The sequence below is a fragment of the Betta splendens genome, chromosome 16 (genome assembly GCF_900634795.4).
Source record: "Betta splendens chromosome 16, fBetSpl5.4, whole genome shotgun sequence".
Classification (NCBI taxonomy): domain Eukaryota; kingdom Metazoa; phylum Chordata; class Actinopteri; order Anabantiformes; family Osphronemidae; genus Betta; species Betta splendens.
Window position 1 is genome coordinate 16028122 of NC_040896.2, and position 19308 is coordinate 16047429.

General features: G+C 46.8%; 3 protein-coding genes across 18 annotated transcripts in view; 2 read left to right on the forward strand and 1 right to left on the reverse strand.

Annotated features, from left to right (window-relative positions):
- Positions 1–313: 313 nt before the first annotated feature.
- On the forward strand, positions 314–4416 carry LOC114842524 (lipid scramblase CLPTM1L-like). 2 transcript variants are annotated; one of them, XM_029128128.3, is made up of 17 exons: positions 324–709; positions 1177–1268; positions 1375–1540; positions 1623–1738; positions 1815–1893; positions 1965–2082; positions 2169–2263; positions 2357–2441; positions 2520–2620; positions 2685–2744; positions 2817–2867; positions 3076–3158; positions 3300–3334; positions 3471–3526; positions 3606–3650; positions 3737–3876; positions 3982–4416. In XM_029128128.3, exons 1-17 carry the CDS (start codon positions 353–355, stop codon positions 4046–4048), a joined length of 1746 nt encoding a protein of 581 aa, XP_028983961.1. In that variant the 5' UTR covers positions 324–352; the 3' UTR covers positions 4049–4416. The 2 variants fall into 2 exon arrangements, with proteins under 2 accessions (XP_028983962.1, XP_028983961.1); XM_029128129.3 differs by lacking the exon at positions 3982–4416 and having other exon boundaries at positions 314–709; positions 2395–2441; positions 3737–3831.
- A 227-nt stretch (positions 4417–4643) lies between these two features.
- Positions 4644–6288, forward strand: LOC121201749 (prostate stem cell antigen-like). Its single transcript, XM_041067974.2, has 3 exons — positions 4644–4783; positions 5392–5508; positions 5611–6288. Exons 1-3 carry the CDS (start codon positions 4738–4740, stop codon positions 5817–5819), a joined length of 372 nt encoding a protein of 123 aa, XP_040923908.1. The 5' UTR covers positions 4644–4737; the 3' UTR covers positions 5820–6288.
- LOC114842523 (focal adhesion kinase 1-like) overlaps positions 6050–19308 on the reverse strand; it is a 38570-nt gene continuing 25311 nt past the window's right edge. For 8 of the 15 annotated variants that reach the window (XM_055502895.1, XM_055502889.1, XM_055502894.1 and 5 more), the window contains 12 exons: positions 17115–17226; positions 15790–16560; positions 13845–13922; positions 13563–13748; positions 13168–13293; positions 11619–11681; positions 9948–9987; positions 9502–9605; positions 8377–8532; positions 8208–8288; positions 8015–8100; positions 6050–7851 (listed from right to left, as the gene is read on the reverse strand). In XM_055502895.1, the coding sequence (XP_055358870.1) occupies positions 7725–7851; positions 8015–8100; positions 8208–8288; positions 8377–8532; positions 9502–9605; positions 9948–9987; positions 11619–11681; positions 13168–13293; positions 13563–13748; positions 13845–13922; positions 15790–16560; positions 17115–17226 (1930 nt within the window). In that variant the 3' untranslated portion in view covers positions 6050–7724. The remainder of the gene's footprint in view (positions 7852–8014; positions 8101–8207; positions 8289–8376; positions 8533–9501; positions 9606–9947; positions 9988–11618; positions 11682–13167; positions 13294–13562; positions 13749–13844; positions 13923–15789; positions 16561–17114; positions 17227–19308) is intronic. The other 7 variants (XM_029128125.3, XM_055502898.1, XM_029128127.3 and 4 more) reach the window with 2 other exon arrangements.

Below are 19308 nucleotides of genomic sequence, written 5' to 3' on the forward strand. Positions count from 1 at the left end.
ATATAATCTAAGCCCAAACAATTTAACAACATACCGTAAATTAATCCGCAAATTTACCAATTTTTTTAACTGAAACTTTGTAACTTAACAAGTTATATTATTTACACAGCTCCACTTCATTTAAATGCTCTGCAGGTTTTAGTTGCTGAAAATAAAGCAGTTTGTTTAAGAAAAAAACAACAACTCCGAAACCTCCAGGAAAACCCTTTTTACTGTATTTGCTAAATCTAACTCTTTGACTGAAAACAGCCATGACAAATAGCCAACAATTTTTTTTATTTATTATTCATATTTGGTGTTATCTGTATTATTTGTTTCACACGATTAGAGGATCAAAGTGCAGTAAAACCCCATGCCTCCGTGGATGCTGGATGCTGGATGCAGAGAACCGGAAGGATGCTCTGCGGAGCAGGAAGCGTGGGGATCGTGTTTGTTTTGTCGCTGGATCCGCTGTTACCAGCCGCTGCGTGGAATCACAGCTCTATCGGAGTCACCCAGAGCTGCCATGTTCCCGTCGTGCTATTCCAAAACCGACGGCAGCAGCAGCAGCAAGGGGAGCTCGCTGGCCAAGCTGCTGCTCGGCGTGTTCGTGGTGTACATGCTGCACACCGCCTGGCTGCTGTACGGCTTCCTCAACACCAAGTCCTGCGAGGGAGACAGAGGAGAGCACTGCATCACCTCCTATCTGGCAGCGAGACCCACACTGCAGGTGCGCCCACGTCTTTGTGTCCTGCTCCGGAGAGCCGGTCTGCGTCTATTCTGGGCTTCATTACGCACACTCTTGTGGCGTTGTTAAGTGTTGTTTGAGTCATTGCTCTGAAATAGATATAGAAATGCGACACAGGACGTGGCTGCTACTGTACACTGCACTGTGCCAATAACAACCAGAACGCATTGTAATGAATTTAGTAATGAGCCTGTTCATATCCCAGCAGGGAATAATGTTCTCCTAACGTGTCACCATGGTTACGAAGACGTTCGTTTTTAAAAAATAACGTTTTCAATTATGTATCCCCATAATCTTCCCAGTGGCTAGTTTTTAGCTTCCCTGGATGTTTTTTCTGTAGGTTTAGGGAACAATACTGTATAAGATTCTAACTAACTAAAATACAACGTTTTATAATAGGGAAAACGTTTTTAGACCATTTTCAGTCTCTTCCCTGTTTTTCTTCCCAGCTGAGTGTCTTTACCTGCCTCATCCCAGACAACAGCCAGCTCAGCCTGGCGGTGAAAATAGATCCGTTTGACCCATATGCACCATGTGAGAGGTGGGTTCACCGTGATATCATCGCAGGCACATTAACATTACTCGAATGGCCACGAGCATCACGGTCGCTCAACGGTTCCCTACTTTCTGCCTCCGTGTGTCCACAGGCAGGTGAACGTGTCGCTGCCGGAGGAGACGCGAGCCAACGGCACGCTGTACGCGGTGGTTTATGTCCACAGAGCCGGCGTCTCGCCCCTGGAGGACAACAGAGGAGTCCACCACGCCGCTCCGCTCACCACCCACATCCCTCCTCTGCACACACGGGCGCTCAAGGTAAAGTCCGGCCTCCGAGCACGCGCACCGCTCCTTTTAGGCGGCAGTGGTTCCCAATCAGTTGTTGCTGTGGCTCCACCAGAGGCCGGCGCGCCCCGTGGCCCACTGGAGGCCGCGCCTGTCCGTCAGCGTGATGTCGGAGGACTTCCCCTTCACCAAGGCGGCGCTCCCCAGCGACGTGCGCCGCTACATGAGGGTGTAAGTCCCGCGGAAGCGCCAGAGCCGAGCCGCGACGAAGCACTCGCCCCCTTCTCTCTGTGTTTCCCCCCTGCAGCTCCCAGGACGGCCGGCAGATGGTCTACCTCCCGCTGCTGCTGGTCAACGAGCTCAGCTTCCGGGTCAAAGACCTCATGGTAACGAGCGGCCGGCGTCAGTGTAATTAGTTCAGGTGACGCGTTCATCACACGTACGCGTCCATCCGCAGGAGATCGGCGCCGGCACGGATCGGCTCCCTCTCACTCTGTCGTACGAGGGAATCTCCCTGAGGAGGTTCAGGTTCTGGGTCCATCTGCAGGACGTGGTTTATTCCCTGCGGCAGTTCGGTGAGTCGACGAGACGAGACGAGACGAGACGAGACGAGCCGCTGCGATTCGCTGCGTGACGCTAACGCGTCTCTGTGCTTGCGTAGGATTCACGGAGGAGCACGTGGATGAGATCAAGGAGACCCTGATGGGGTCCGACCTGTACCTGTTGGTGCTGACCGCCGTCGTCACGGCCTTTCAGGTCCGACCGAGCACTGTGCTGGTCCTGTCCTGCGCACGCAGGCTCACGTGGAGTGGCGGGGGCTCACGTGTCTGTGTTTGTGGTCTCCTGTAGCTCATCTGTGAATTCTTGGCCCTTAAAAATGACTTTAGTTCCTGGAGGAAGAAGAAGAGCATGGCGGGGATGTCCAGGAAGTCAGGTGAGGAACGCGGCGGCGGCGGCTGTGACGCCGAACTGTCCTCCCACTGCTAAACGCTCTCTCCCCTCGTGTTCCCAGTCCTGTGGCGGAGTCTCGGCACCTTGCTGATCTTCCTCCACCTGCTGGAGGACACCAGTCTGCTGGTGCTGCTTCCCGTGGGCCTGGCAGCATGTGTGGAGGTACTGTCAGCGGTCCTGTTTGCTCTCTCACCCCAGTGCAGTCGCTCACCTGCCGTTCCCACAGGTCTGGAAGGTGTTCAAAGTGTTCAAGATCCCGACGCGGCGGAGCGGTTCCCAGCCCCATGTGAGTAGGTCCGTCCGTGTTGCGCCTGAACGCGTGCAGGCCTGAACCTGAGCGTGCTCTGTTGCTGCGCAGGTGAACAGGCTGGACGAGGACGAGCGCAAGGCGGTGGAGTACGACGCGCAGGTACGACGCGCACGCTGGACCCGCTCGGCGCCGCGATGGGCCTCAATGGGCCTCGATGGGCCTCAATGGGCCTCAATGGGCCTCGATGGGCCTCAATGGGCCTCGATGGGCCTCAATGGGCCTCAATGGGCCGCGATGGGCCTCAATGGGCCTTGATGGGCCTCGATGGGCCCCTCTGCTGACGCTCTGCCTGTGGTTTCCTCTCCAGGCCTCCAGATGCCTGTCCTACTTGATCTACCCCCTGTGCATCAGCGGCGCCGTGTTCTCGCTGGCCTACTTACGCCAGAGGAGGTGCGAAGCACGTTCACCTGCACGGCGTCGCCAGCAGACGCCACCGTCCTGTCAAAAGCGCTGACTAACGTCTAAATTGCTTGTACACATTATAGTCTGCACACTGACGTCTATGTACTAACATCTGTACTGTGTTGACAGCTACTATTCCTGGTTGATCAACACCCTGGTCTCTGGTGAGTCCAGTTTTCCATCACTGTAACGTTTAATGGTCTTTTACTCAGTAACACTTTAAATCCAGGACTCCTCGCTCTACCCCCTCTCTCTCTCTCTCTCTCTCTCTCTCTCTCTCTCTCGCTCTCTCTCTCCTAGGAGTCTATGCGTTTGGCTTCCTGTCCATGGTGCCGCAGCTCTTCATCAACCATAAGGTATAAGCCCAGCCTTATGCAGACCTCTTGTTTACGCTGCGTGTATTAATCCTGCCCTGTGCTCTCTGCCGCGCACCAGTTGAGGTCTGTGAGCCACCTGCAGGGGGCAGTGTTGATGTACAGAGTGAGTACGGCTGCTTGTTAACACACACTACAACCAGCCGAGCTGTTTGCGCGTGCCCCCGCTTGACCCTCCGCTCCCTCCGCCAGGGAATCAACACCCTGATCTCCGACGCGTGCTCCTGCGTCTCCCTCCTCTCGTCTTCTGGTTCCTTCTCCTTCTCGTCCACTCATCAGCTCTCCTGCTTCCGAGACGAGCTCCTCTTCCTCCTCTACCTCTACCAGCGAAGGTGGGACACAGCCCCGAACGTTTAACAGCGTAGCTGCTGCTCAAACGCAGCCCTCCGGGTATTCGCTCACGTTAAAGTAATCGTGCCGCCACCTTGTATCTGCAGGCGATACGCCCTGAAGGCCAGAAGACGAGAGTCCGGGGCCCACAGCAAGAAAGTAAAGACTCAGTAGAGACAGAAATGGGTTTATTTATTAAAGCACAAACTCTGCTGGAGAGGTTTCTTTGTGATCGACATGAATCGGTGACTGATCTTGTTCATCTGTACATGAGTTCATTTCACAGGATGTGTTACATATTAATAGACCGAGCTTGAAGTTGTGCAATACTCACCCTCCATCACTGACTGTGGCTCTGAGGTGAAGGACGCCATGGCATGTATCTGTTGACCCGTTTTAATCCTTCACGACACTAACAGAGCTGGAAAACAATTTACATGCTTTAAATGGTTTTAAATTATTATTATTGTTTTCTAATGCATCCTGTTTTCTTTTCTTAAAATGTGGATGAAGAATAAAGCTGTTTTTGTGGTTTTAGCAGATTGGAGCATACATTGTCAGAGGTGTGATCCTACAACTCATTTATTTTGAGACCACTTTATTCATTAAGTCCATGCCAAGTATATGACTTTAATAAAAGCACTTCCATGAATGAAAGGACAAGATTCTGTAGTAAGTAAAGACCGAGAACATTCACACTCACATGTTTTAAGAGATGCTTTCAGTTTTGCGCCAAGGTGGATGTGGGTGGAACTCGAAGGCTTCCTCAGGTCAAACCACCCCACACACACACACACACTCCAGACGGGAGCCAGCAGGTGTAACAGCTGGCGCGAGCTTCAGGCGGTGAACACGCGTTAAACATGCGGTGGTCCAGTCTGACGGTCCTCTCCCTCCTCTTCTCTCCAGGTACGAGCGCAGACGGTCACAGTGTGTGGGGTTGGTGTGAGTGGGGCGTTTAGGCCACATTGGTGGGGTTTCACTAAGAAGCGTTTGTGATCCAACTCATAAACGCAAATAGGTTTTTTTTTAGGACGTGTTATAACAGTTAAGTGAATTTTCTCATGGCTGTCAGTTTGAAACATTTTGGTTAATTTAACGAAAAGTGTTTTTGTTCCTAAAAACATTCTTTCTGTGTCATGTTTGTACAGTATCGCTGCATATTTTGCACAGTGATAGCGAGCTGCACTGGCTTTATCTCTGCTAATAATTAACTTGGCTCACTGCTTTAGGGATATTTGTTAGACCTCCAATGTCCTTGACATTTTATTTAAAGATTTTATTTGATCTGTAATGTCACGTGTTTTAGTTCGTAGCACTGTCTACATGTGCTTCCTGTAAAATGAAGAGATAGTAAACCCTGTAGAAATTAAATCAGAGTCGTCATGGTAACGAAGCATTTTCCTGGTGTCTCATCATCATTAACAAACAGAGAGAGATCAGTTGGACTCGTTTCTTTTCATTGATAGATTTTACATTTACATGCTGGATAACTCACACTCACTTTAATCTCACAGTGCTGCCGTTGACGTGCTATGTGTGCAGCTCTTCTTCCACCAACGAGGACTGCAGCAAGTATACTCAGGACTGTCCGGCACCGCTGAACACATGCATGACTACCGTTGATACTTTAGGTAAACGTGGCCACACCACTTTTCAATCACAATCACCGTATACTTGATTTACTATCAAGCTATCAAACCAACCAACCTCCTGTGCGCCTGTGTCTTATTCAGGTTTAATGAAGGCCATAGTGAAGCAATGTGCCAGTCAGGCCACATGTAAAGGAGCCGCCTCAGCCGCATCAGTTGATGCCAACGGAAACGGGAACCGCGTGGACTGCTGCAACTACAACATGTGTAACTACAGTAGAGCTGAGTCCGTTCACACACACACAAGCCTGATGCTTCTAACCGCATGTGTGTTAGTGCTGCAGTCAATCTGAGGTCAACCCTGTCAAAATAAAGCTCCAGACTACAGCACACTACTACAGCCCTATTATTAAAGATATTCATATCCATGTAAAACAGTGGTTGTTTTGAACATAGTTTAAATTTAAAACGTCTCATCAGGACTCTGTTCTCTCTGAAACAACCCTTATCAGTCGAATTCTAGCCTAGAGGTCATGGGCTACAATATATATAATCATAATGAATATTGAAGATAAACAGTCTGTTTTCTGTTTCATCATTATTTTTATTTCATTGTTTTTTTAACTTCTATTTGACAACATGGCTGATTTAGCCAAGAAGACAAAATAAAAACCAGTGTTTACTAATACGAGTTCTGTACAATAACCAGTGATACACACCAGTATAGCTTACAATATACCAACATGAGCAGATTTACACAACAACAAGGAAATAAAATAGATTGTTTTGTTTTATTTTTACATTTTTTTTATCCCTATAGCACCCAGATCGTCGATAGTTCCACTGCTGGCTCAATGATCAATCAAATCCAGGTACAATAGAATGAAAAAAAAAAATCAGATTTTTGTGATGCTGTGCAAATATGCTCTTCTCCATACCAGGATATTATCTGTACTAGTACAGTCACCAGTATATTTCACATAGCAGTACATCATAAACCATGTGGTGTCTGTATTAACAAAGACACGCGTGATCTGCTGTATTTTCAGTTCAGTGTTTTGTGTCTGCAAGATGAGTTTTTGTCATGTGGCTCCACCTTTCATGATTGTGTTTGTTTCCCTTCGGACATTTCTAAAGTGTTGCACCTGAAAGAAACTGGGACTGGGAAATTCATTACCGTCCTCAGGAAATTCACTATAAAGTTGGGGGGCTTAAGTGTTACACATCTTACAGGAGGGACACATAGAAAGTGTTCAGTCAGTCAGTATTCACCTTCTGGCTATTCCCAATAATTACTTCTCAAAAACGCTGGGACAAGAAAAAGTATTTTGTATAGAAGAAGAAAAACTAATCAAAAACAAACCAAAACAAAAACATGGAGCCATTGTCAAAAAGCGGACGACACCGAGTGACGAGCTTCTTGTCTGTGGCGTTTACCCAGACACTGGGATTCTTCACATTTGGAGCTCAGGAAGACTGCAGGAAGAAGAAGAGCAGGGAGTAAGAAAAAGCAGAATTGTTCGTCTTTTCCTCGGCAGCAGGCCGGCGCTGTGCTGTCCTCAGGGTTCCCTCCATCTCCCCTGCAAAGTCTATAAATAAAACCTGGTGAGACGGAGGGAAGACAGGAATGGATGGATGACAGCAGGGAGGAGCATGGGAGAGGCTGATTCTCTACACCCAACTAGGACTGTGGGAATTATCTGTCCACTCCGAAGCAGCGCATGAACCAAGGAGAGTAGAAAACGTCTGGTTTGCTCTGCCCACGATTAAGAATCCATGGAGGTATTTCAACTAAGGAGGGATTTCCTGTGGTCAAAACGTGTCAAATGAGCAGGTGATGTCCCAGTTCATTCCGAATGTGCAGTGTCATGCAGATGGAATGAAGTCCAGTCAAGGTTATGGCTCCGCATCTCATCGCTCCCATGATATTGTGTCTGTCAGAGGCGTCCATCTTTATATTTCAGTCCATAAACAGTGAAGCTGCCGGGTCCCTGATTTATGCTCTGTTCTAGTATTAAGAAAGTCACAGTGGTGGAGACGTTGATCCCAGACGAACTGTTTGCCTCGGCGAGCGGAGGATTCACCAGCTGATGACTGGGCTGCTGTCAAAGACGCTCTTCCTCCATCAGTTCCCACGCATTGAGAGCCCCGCGCGGCGTCACTGAAGTTCACCACTGTCCACAGAAACCATGCTGATGATGCCTCTCAAACAGCAGACAGGCCCCTGCTGGTCGGCTCAGCTGCTGGGGGTGGGGGGGCTAGTGTGGACGGGAGTGGGCCATCATCTTGAGCCGCGATTGGTCGATGACGTCCAGCAGGTTCTTGGCATCAACAGCAAGAGCGTGAGCCGCCGTCAACATCTGTTTCTTATAGTCCTGCTGGAGACTGGGAGGGAGAGTCCAAATACAGTTCAAACACTTATATTTAGGATATTAAAAACACATGTTCATCACATCTACTCTATTTGTGCTTTTGAATGTTAAACACTGCATCAAATCTACGATTGCATCCTGTGACACGTTGACGTGACGCTGGTGTGTGTGCTCACCTGGTCATCACATACTGTTGCGCTAACTTCATCTTTCCAATCAGCTCTGCCAAGTCGGAGTTCAAAAGCTTTTGTGCCATCTCAATCTGAAGACGGGAGGAACAGAGCAGCAGGTCAAAACATTTAATCTATACCATAAAAGTCCACAGCTATAGAGATTATAAACTTATTACGGCGCCGGCAGTATGTGTACCTCTCTGTGTGTACTGGCTGGCAGCTGTGGTAGAGTCTCATCCACTGTGGCCAATAACGTCCTCAATGCCAAACCCACGTCCTGAAGTACACAAACGTATATTATATGTAATACAAAGACGAGTTAGCAGCAAAAGAGAGTCCTGGACAACATCCTGCATCGTTGTTACCTTCACCATGGGGACATATTCCTCAGGAGGAGCTGGTTGGATCTTGCTCGACATCTCAATCACCGCTTTGACCAAGCCTGTGACGTTCTCGTACACCTTGTCATTGGAGCGGTCCAGGTTGGCAGTGGGGGGCGGGCTTATCTCTTGGGGCTGCAGCTGAACCACGACAAGATAAAAACTCCGTTGGTGACAGGAAAGAGCTCAGGGCCTGCGTGTGGCCTGACAGTGGGAGGGGGCAGCGATACACACTTGATACAAACCGAATCACACCTCCTGATCACAAAACCGAGATTACAGACAGCTGCAGAAAGCATGCACACCTTAAACCAAGGAGCATAGAACACTCTGAAGGTAAACATTATGGTTAAAATAATTTGCAATACTGCTTTTGAAATAATTAACACAATAATTAACATTAAAAGGTTAAAATCTGTTACCTGACAAAAACATGCTATATAGAAAAGGATCACTGATTATTGAAATGAATGATTCTGTTTGTATGTGGGACGCTAAAAAGTCTTAGTAGACACAAATGGCATTCAAAGCCTTTCTCTACTCTGACCACTAGGCGGCAGCGTGACTACAACCACTGCTCACTCAGAAAATCTAATTCAATCCAGTTCAGCGGTTTTGCTATAGATTCTACCTTTAAAAGGTTTTATTTTGTCAGTCTTGCTCCAGTACTCTGTATCTAAATGTTTAGGATCGAGGTCATATTAGGTCATGGAGCTCTGCTAGACTCCATTACATGAACACAGCCCCACATTTACATTAGTAGGTTAAAAATAGAAACCACCTATAATCACATGTTAGTTTGAAAAGAAAAAGACAACAGAAATATTATTTGATTCGGTGAGCTGTCAAGGAGCAGGTGGAGGAAGGGACCCGAATGAGACGAGACGCACAGTAAACACACACAGAGAGTGTGCTGCTTACCCGCCAGGGCTAGGGGTCAACAGTAAGGCAGAGGGAGAGAGGGAGCAGCCAGAGGGAGAGGAGAAAAGGAAAGGATTACAAACATGTGGATATCTGATGAACGCTTCGTGTTATGGGTGAATGGCTCTGTCTGGTGGTGTGTGTGTGTGCTACAGATGCCGTCACTCTTTGTAGTGGACAAGTTTGTACCTTGACGCCGTCGTTGTAACTCTCTCCGGCGTTTAAGCAGGCCAGGCCCCCGACCTGGCTCTGGGCGCTGGGTCGAGGGGGTTTCTTTGGGGGAGCTGCATGCTCTGAAAGAACAGCCGTGACAGTTAAAGCTTTTCTGAACTTTGGCTCTGTTTGCAAGGAAGAATCTATATATAGATATATAATATATGACTTTCATGTTACCAAACAAAAAAAACAAATTAAATGTCATCAATGTCCGGGTTCACAGAGTACAGTATTTTCACACTAAGAGCTCAAAACAGAATTGAGCTTGAGGTGGGTTTGCACAGTTCACAGTCTGTCAGATTGTGAACTCTGCAGACAGACACTGACAAATGTGATGATGCGACAGAGTGAATGGCAGCAAACAGGACGCTGGGGGATCAGCAGACACAAACAATGAATAAAACAACACTGTCTATTACCTGGTTTGCCAACGGGCTGGTATATGTGCTGGTTTCCTGTCTGCACAAACAAACAAACAAACAAACAAACAAACAAACAAACAAACAAACAAACAAAGAAAACAAACACTGGTTTAGCACAAACCTACGTAAGAGGCTTCACAGGAAATTAGAACAAAACAACACCAATCCAACCAAGTGTTCCTGTCACACGACACCAGGTCTGAGTTTGTTCCTGTAAAATGCAACAGGTTCTTGGTGTCTCCGGCTGAGAAGCGGTTTGTGCCTTCAGTGGTGTGTGGTCTGAGCGCTGGGTCGCTTAAGTTAACAGAAATATTCTGTCTGCCGACACAGCGATAACAAAAAAAACAGAGCTCTCTTTGTTAGAGCCACTTTTCCAAACCAGAAAAAACTCCAGTGTCTGTATCCTTCGAACCGAAATTACAAAGTGATGCCACAAACTCCCTATTGGTGCCAGGCATATTTTATACTGTAATTACTGTTGTTGCATTATTACGGCATCTTTGTACTATTCCCCGTGTGAGAAAACAGTAGAGAGCGATTCAGAAGCCTTTGTGCCATCACAGTGTTGCGATCTCAAACCACCGACACCCAAAAATACTCTACTACAGAATTTTACACACACAAACAAGGGAGATTTTCCCACCACAACCCGCAGTCATTCAATGGTAGGAGGAGGACAAGCAGGCAGATGAATTACACAGACAGAAATATCTGTCCTGCCCATGGCAGCTTCGGCCGGCTCCAACTCCTGCTGGCATCGGGGACGTTACAGACATTAACATACAGCTCTCGTTAAATTCCAGCTTTGGGCTAAAGTTACACAAAAGATCAGATCAACTACAATATTTGGTCTCAGTGTTAAACTGTGTGGCTTCAGCAGTTTACCTGTCTTAAAGATGTGAGGTGCTTTCTGAGCTCTACTATAATATTTAGCTCATTGTGCAAACTTACATCACACATACTTCTCTTATTGAGTTGTTGGTCGGTGACAGAAGGAACCGATGATGATTCATTACTAAACACATTATCTGTCTCTTTGTGTTGATGCCAACCTTGAGGCTTCAAACTCCATCTTGCAAGCTCAAAACAACATCCTGTTAGTGTGCAGCCGAGATCTCAGCCTTTTCCAGGACACTGGATCCATCATCTTTTCCTGAATGCTGTAATTACGCATGGACAGTCTGGGGCAGAGACCAGTAAACTACAGACTACACGAAGGCTGACTTACTGTGGGCAACCCTGGAACCAAGCGGCGGACATGGCTGCATGTTTTCTATGAATAACCGGCGGTTATGTGGGAATTCATTGACCCCCATCGCTGACCCCACCCCCAGAAGGTCACTTCCTGTCCACAGATCGGGCCCCTCCGCTCTAATCAAAACAAACACGCGTCGCAGGGACCCGGGCCAGTATGTGCACTTCCGTCAAAAGTTGTCTTTATCACACATCCCCCTTACTTACAAACAGAGAGTCCAGGAAAATAACTTCAGTCTATGTAATTTAGGATTTAAAAAGTATGTTGGTAGAGTTGTTTATTCAGGTAAAAAAAAAAAACTTAAGGAAATGTCAACGTCATATGTCAGATTTTATTAAACCTGTGTGTCACATTCCTCATGTCTTAAACATAAATGTGGTGACAGTAATGATGGATGGATGTAAGTGACTTACTGGTGGCTGGAGTCCACAGTCTTCTCTGTCCAGACTTCCCCTAGAACTCCTGGCGTCTGGTTTCTTAATATAGAAAAATAAATATGGTTTACACAGGTTCATATCAACAGCGCTAAAGCTCTACAAGTTCACTGTCTGTCTGAGACATGTACCTAATAAACATCCATTACCAGAAACATGTAACCCGGGAGAAGACTCCAATTCTCTGATTCTAAATAATAAAATGTGTAATCTCAATTCTTAGTGATTCATTGAACAGGGTGAAAAATGACACAATTGCAAAAGTCACACTTACAGTTACACACACACACTTTTCATACTGATCCGTTTCCCCAAGTTGCATGCACCCACAAAAACTCCAAAATTAAACTGCAGCAGCACCTAACGAACCGTACCTTCCCACACCCTCCACCCCCACCAGCCGCCCTCTCACACCCCCGTCCTCGCCTACCAGTTTTCCAAGACAGGACTTGAAGACCAGCATTGCCATTGAGTTCATCCAAGTTGTCTGCTGAGGTGTGTCTGCCTGAGCTTTTACTGCCCCTGTATCTGTATCTTTGTCTGTCACAGTTGTTTCATCAAGGCAAGAATTTTAGATTGAACTCCAGGGTCCCGCCTCCAGCCCACTTATATGGAGGGCTCAGGCACACAAAGAGGGAAGGAGAGGAGGAGGAGGGATGGAGCACGCTGCCAACAAGCTGTCAGTATGCGAGCATGTCTACTCTTTTTTTCCCAAAACCGTCTTCCTCTCCTCCCTCTCTCCCCCTGAATTCTCTTGCCCCTCCCTGAAATGACAGTGTAATAAAAACCAGCCAGCGTACAACACACACACACTCACAGAAATACATTTATACGCCTTCCCAGCTTTTCAGTAATCGTGTGTGTTGTCAGTTAGTGGTTGCGGGTCAAAGACAGACTGTTGACTGGGCTGTCAGATTGTCTAAGCCTATCATTAGCCTGGAATTCACAGGCCACACCTGCCTGCAAACTCTCTCTCTCTCTCTCTCTCACACACACACACACACACGCACGCGCACACACACACACACACACACACAGTGCAAGCACAACATAATTTCTGAGCAAGAAGCCCAGACAGCTCCTTCAGTCTGTGCTCACAGAAATATGCATCCTGCTCCGCATGCTCCTCTCTGCCACTGCCTGGATGGACTGTCACACTAAATAATTGTCCCGTACAACAGCTATGAGACAGACATAACCTCTGTATCCACACATCTGGCACATCACCAAGTCACAACACTGAAACACTCTTTGAAAATATATTCAATGTACAAAATGTATGAGGACGTGTTGAATTTAATGTCCATTAACAAAAATATAAAGACACAAAATCAGGTATTGTGGAACTAAATTAACTACTGTATTTATAAACTACATAAGCGAGTGAGATGGTTTTGCAATAATGGCAATGATAAAACACTGAACCATGCACAAGACCACAAAAATAAAACAATCAAATATCTTTCAGAAATATCTGCTTCTGTGTGTGTGTTAGGGCATTTTCCACTGTGTGCTCTGTGTGTGTTACCAAAAGCCTCTCCTCCTGTTCCAGCCACCTCTGATCCTCCTCCATCTGCTGTTGTTGTATCATCAGCTGTTCCTCCATTAACAGGCACTGCTGGCCTACACACTGCTGCATGTCTACTGCCCTGTCCTACACACAAACACGATCACACACGCACAGACGAACGTGCAACAAAAGATGAGGCAGAGCCACCGACATGCACATCAACACAGGGACACACACACACACACACACACACACACACACACACACACACACACACACACACACACACAGAAGCACAGATGACATGAAGACAGACACCACCAGCTGATGAAAAGCTGAACTGAAATGATGGACATGCATGTACTAAAGCAGCAGCTTGGTGTTTGTGTACGACTATTTCATAAGGGTCCTACCTCCATCACGGAGCCCCAAAGAGCCATGTCCTGCCCGTGAGGCTGAAGGTGCTGTGTGTGCAAGTGTGTGTGAACGTGATGCCGGGGGTGTGTGTGCGCGTGGTGTGTGTCCAGCATTGCAGCCTGTGGAGGGTAGAGGGCGCTGGGCACTGAAGGGAGGGTGTGGGGGCCAGGATACCCTGCCATCTGACAACAAGGGAAAGAAGGAGAAAAATACATTCATGTGTTATCATATTGAGAGTTGTGTCAATGAAAAACAAAAGGAAGAGTGTGACCACATACCTGGTAGTGTCCAGGATGCTGAGGGCTGGGATAAAAGCCTTCACTTGAGCGAGGACTGGGATAGCCTGGTCTACTGGGCTACAGACAGAAAGAGAGGGGGGGGAGAAAGAGGAGGAGGACGAGTAGAGAGTGACAGATAGAAGCACAGTTAGGATGCTTGTTCATCTGTTAACCAAATGAGACATTAGCAGAAAAGCACACCAGGCATTCGGACATCAACACACAAACCATCAGGTGCCGTTTGTGTGGCTGGGTTAGCTGTCAATCAAAACAGGGAACACCCACTGGGCAGCAAGTCCTGCAAGCTGTTAGTTAAACCTGCACATCTAGTAGAAACATGATTCTGGGTTACTGGTGGAACCCAAGACACATTACTGGTCTACTGGTCACTGGGTTCTCTGGTTAGATGTGATGCACGGTGTGTTACAGTTGCATGTTCACCAAAGACTTCTATTGAAAGCATTTAGGCAAAAGCTGTACTGTAGAAACAGGTGAAATGCATGAGTGTCAAATACTCCTGACTAGTGCAGCTCCTCAGGAGTTAAAAGCAGAAGTGCTTGGTGAACACACAGCCTGGCTTCTTCTGTTGCTTGGGGTGATGTGGCTGTTGAAAGCTGATGAACAGTTTCCCCTCAAAGAATGACTGAAGACGTTTCTTTCTAAATGATTAACGCACAAAGCCTATAACTGGCACAGCAGTGTTGCAGCCTCTACCTTCCACAGTCTCTCATAGTAGCTTTCTCTGGACCACACCTCCGACAGCAAGACAGACATAAGGACACACGGGGAGGGAAACAGAGAGCAAAGGAGGACAGGGGAGGAGGACACAGGAGGAGACAAGAAAGAAAAGGCAAAAACAGTAGGACGGGAATAAGAAGCAGACAAGAACTGAAGGACGAGACAAAACGGAGCTCCGGACTTTGGGACACAGTCAAAAATGCACAGCATGTTTCTGAACATGCGAGACGACAGGACAGGAGAAAAAATCAGATCTTAAGAGAATGAATCTGCCATAAAGTCTGTGTAGAGTGAGGTTTCCCTAAAGAGACTGGAGGCTAGTCACACAGTAGTGAAAGTTGTGTGTGTTAATGATGTGTTAGTGAATACAAACATAGGCATGTTAAGCCCAGTGAGCATCATCCACTACAGAGCTCAGACGCATACAAATGTGCCATCACATGCCACCTACTGGCAAAGAGAACAAGCAGACACACTGTTGACGTTTGTGCCACCTGCAGGCAGTGATACAGCTGTTTGAGGCCACCCATGTGTTCAACCAGCCATGTGTTTAGTGGAAGGGTCACAGGCATCATGAACAGGCTACAAATAGGCAGCAATAATCTGAGGACACGCCATCACTATGCCAGGACAAATACACGTAACTGCATTCAATCACAACAGAGGACAGTTCAGCAGCTGGTGCTTCGTGGAGGCAGGTCTCCACATATACACAAACATGCTGACTGCACAGCGTTAGCGACACAATCACTGCACTCACACTTAAAACCTCAGAGACTGGACAAACTGTTTTGCTGGGTTTGTTGAAAAAGTACAAAAAAACAACTTAACCGGCGGTTGTGCAAGAATTCTGTTTGTGAGCGTAAATCAAGTCTGTTTAGGCTTAATCGAAATGTAATGACACAATGAGCAATAGCTTTGTTTGTTTACTATCAATCAATTAGGTATAAAGGATAATGGTTTGAACGTTGAATGAGATGTTTTCCTAACCAATATTATTTGAATATTACATTAAAGTCTACACAAACAGAATAGTTGCAACACACACACACACAGACACAGACACAGACACACACACAGACACACACACACACACACACACACACACACACACACACACACACACACACACACACACACACACACACACACACACACACACACACACACAGCCTTAGTGCAGACAGCTCGGCAGTACACCACCTGCCTTCAGGGCTCTGGACGTGGGTCTTTCGGAGCAGGTGATGGGTGTAGTTGTCTGGGTGGTTACTGGGAGGTTTGGCATTTGACTGTCTAGCAGGGGGTTAGTGATGGGCACGGAACAGGCAGAGGCTTTGTACTCTGTGTGTGGATGAGTGTGGGGCAGACTCCTCCATGGCTGCACAGCAGGGCGGTGGCTCTGGGGGTCAGAGTCAGGTTGCAGTGGTGCACGGGGATTAATCTGGCAGCCAGAGTGAAAACTGGTTGACTGCAGGGTTTTAGAATCTGAGTTTGACTTGAGCTGTCTATTTGGGAGAGTTGACACGCGGGAATGGGAATAGGAGTTGGTTGACAAATACAGCAGATGGCTGCTGGAAGCGGGAGTCGTCTTGTGTTGGCAGCTGCCATTGCACAGGGTTTCTGAGTTAGTGTGAGGCGGGGAACAGAAGTTAGTTTGAGACTGCAGAGATAAGTTGGTTCGAGTCCTGGGTTTAGAATTCAATGTAGAGTTGTACTGAGGTAAAGAGCAATTATAGTAACTGGGGGTTGGAAGAGGATCAGTAGAAGAGGAATAGTGATGGGGAAACTGAAGACGTGATGATGAGTAGAGTGGAGGAGTGGGTAGGTGAGAGGATGTGCAGAGAGATGGAGGTTGAGGGTTTCCAAGGCAGAGGGAGAGCTGTGAAGCAAAGCGCTGGTTTTGATGGCAGTGGTGGTGAGAAGAAGCAGAAAGACAGTCCAGACTGAAGGTGGGCTGCAGGGAGGGGCGGCGGCTGGGCTGCAAACAGAAGGACAAAGGTATGGGAGGTACAGATGAAAGTATTACAGGCGACTGAGCCGCGTAGAGGAAGGAGGAAGAGACAAAACGGAGAGCTTAATGTGCAAAACTGAGCCTGTTTAACACATGTGGCTTTGGCTTTAGTGCGGGGGGGTGAGGGGTGGGTGGGTACAACAGCTGGGGAAATAAGGTGTGAGGTGGGGAATCGCGGGCTAGTGGAGGTGGCGGTAGGGTCGGGGTTTGTGGCGTTACGAAAAGAATAATATCAAGTCAAGTCTTGTGTTACTTAAAGTCGTAATAATGTGGAATCACTTCCATAAAGTTATTATTTTACCCTGCAAAAATAGTGATAAACCAACAGCTCAACCTGTAAACCAGTCATAGTTACGATGGCCACTACAAGATAGATACATAAATATAAAGTTAACCTAGATTACAGAGGCAACGATTCTTAATTAAGAAGTGTGAGACAATGGCCAAGTTGCTGCCCGAGCAGATACACAGACTTATAATATGTCGCTGATTCATCTCGGTTAAAAAAACACAGGTCTTACTTTTGGCGGCGCCTCGTCAGACCCTCCAGAGTCCCACGAAACCGTGACCTGTCTCCGCATCTCCATCCTGTTCCTCTCCTTCTGCTGGACCTTCTCCTCCTCTAATATGGTGCTGGAAACAAAGGGGAGGGGCATGATGTAACAAAGTATCTGTCAGGTTTTATTAACTTCAGAAGCAAAAAGAACTTGTAACGTTAGGAAACAGGCTGAATATGAAGTATTCACATTGCTCCACATTATAAATAGGGAAAGTGTTGTAAAACCCTGTAAACCAACGCACACACTGGTTTTTACACCTCAGCTCACAGATCATTCCCCACACACCATTTGTGAAGTGCATCAACAATATAAATAAACCGCCACAGTTGAAATGCTCCGTCTCTTTCCTTCAGTCGATTTCTCAATAACACTTACTCAGACAGCTACAGTAATAAAATCAACTCAGGCCAGCGTCGACCGATTCGTTGACATGCCAGAGCGGCTGGCGCGGTCAGCTGCTGCAGCGCAATTGTTTCAATTAAACTTGCGTCCATTGTTGTTCACACACATTTATCACTGTCGCCATGTTTTGCTGCGTCAGGAAAACACTGACGCAGCAGATAAGGCGGTAAATCATTGGGTAATATTTCTGAGAACACACTGAATCAGTGTGAGGTTTAGTCCCACGCCCCTAACCCAACATTCTTTAGGCCTAATGTAGCCAATGGTACCACTCAAAACGCAACTAAAATTACTCACAGCGACCTGATCCTTGGGAAAACTGCTGCTGCACAAAACCCAGATTCCCAGAGGAAAGAGCTGCTGCTGAAAAGCTGACGGATCCACAGAAACTCTGTTCACACACTCCTCTTTCCCGTCCTCAAGCAGACCACCAGCTATTTCTAGGACACTAACAGGGTTACGCTGCTCTGCTGTTGTCTGCTGCTCTTTGTGTGTGTCCCTGCACCTGTCAGCATCAGTCTCCTGTAGGGTCAGGTCCTGTTCCATCACAATACGTATCATCAAAGACACGTACAACAGAATCAGTACTGGGGTACTTTTAGTTTTTATTTACTTAACGAAGTACATCTTCATAAATGTAGGAAACATGAGTCTGAAAGTTTACTTTTTGTTACTGGAGGCTGCTAAAAACTTTAAAGCTTTTAACGGCAAATCTCCTGTTGTGTCTCTTTAATTTTGAATTCGTTAACAACACCCTGCTTTTCTATCACCCACAGCACCTCTCACCTGAGGGCAACTGAGGCCACTTGACAGGATGTGTATGTAAGAACCGCCACATTATTACCAAAGGCAGACTTAAAGACATCATAACATATAAGTTACATATAACAAACTCTAAACTGTGTTTAAAGATGTAGCAGATGTTGACTTTAATGGTTGGTTTTAATCAGTCTGACCTCAGGCGTCACAGATGCATGCAAAGAAACTGATTAAAATATAGATGCAAATTGGCTGCTCCACATTCTCTGGACTGAACTCAGGCAATAGGCTGTAATAATGACAGATCACACATGAGAGACAATACTTTACCTCCAAATAAAGTCGATTCAAAAGCAACAACGTTTTTCCGGCTGTCTTTTAGTCAATTAACACAGTCGCTAGTGATAATGGGCTAGAGGCACTCATCACTGAGTCGCCACAAAGGATCAGACTAAACAACTGTAAAGAATCCCAGCAACACTAAAGACATCACTCCTACCTCTACTGTCAGCGGCTGCCTGACAACCCAGACTACATCACAACAATCCAGTATCAGGAGTCTTGACCATGGGAGTATGGAGCTACAGAGGTCTGCTTGCCTTTTTCTTTTCTTCTTTCATTCTCTCTCTCTCTCTCTCCCTCCCTCCCACTCTCTCTCTGTTGGAAAGCTGTAGCTCCTGGCAGCTGCCCATTGTGTAAACACACACAGATTCATGCTATTCCTCCATCTAGGAAAACCGTTGTAGTAGCAGCTGAGAGATGCATTTTTGGCAGGGGAGACCTATAATTGATATTACGATATAAAGCCTAGCCAGACTAAAAGTAAACCAAATTGTATGACCATAAATGGCATGAGTTTCTCCTATTAATAGTCATGAACATGGTCAATATTGACTTGGTTACCAAGAAACTGGAGGAGGCACATTAAGGGCTTCTCAGTTCTGCTCCGTAAAAATCACAGTCAATTAAAATAAATGCTGCTATTTTGTCAGCT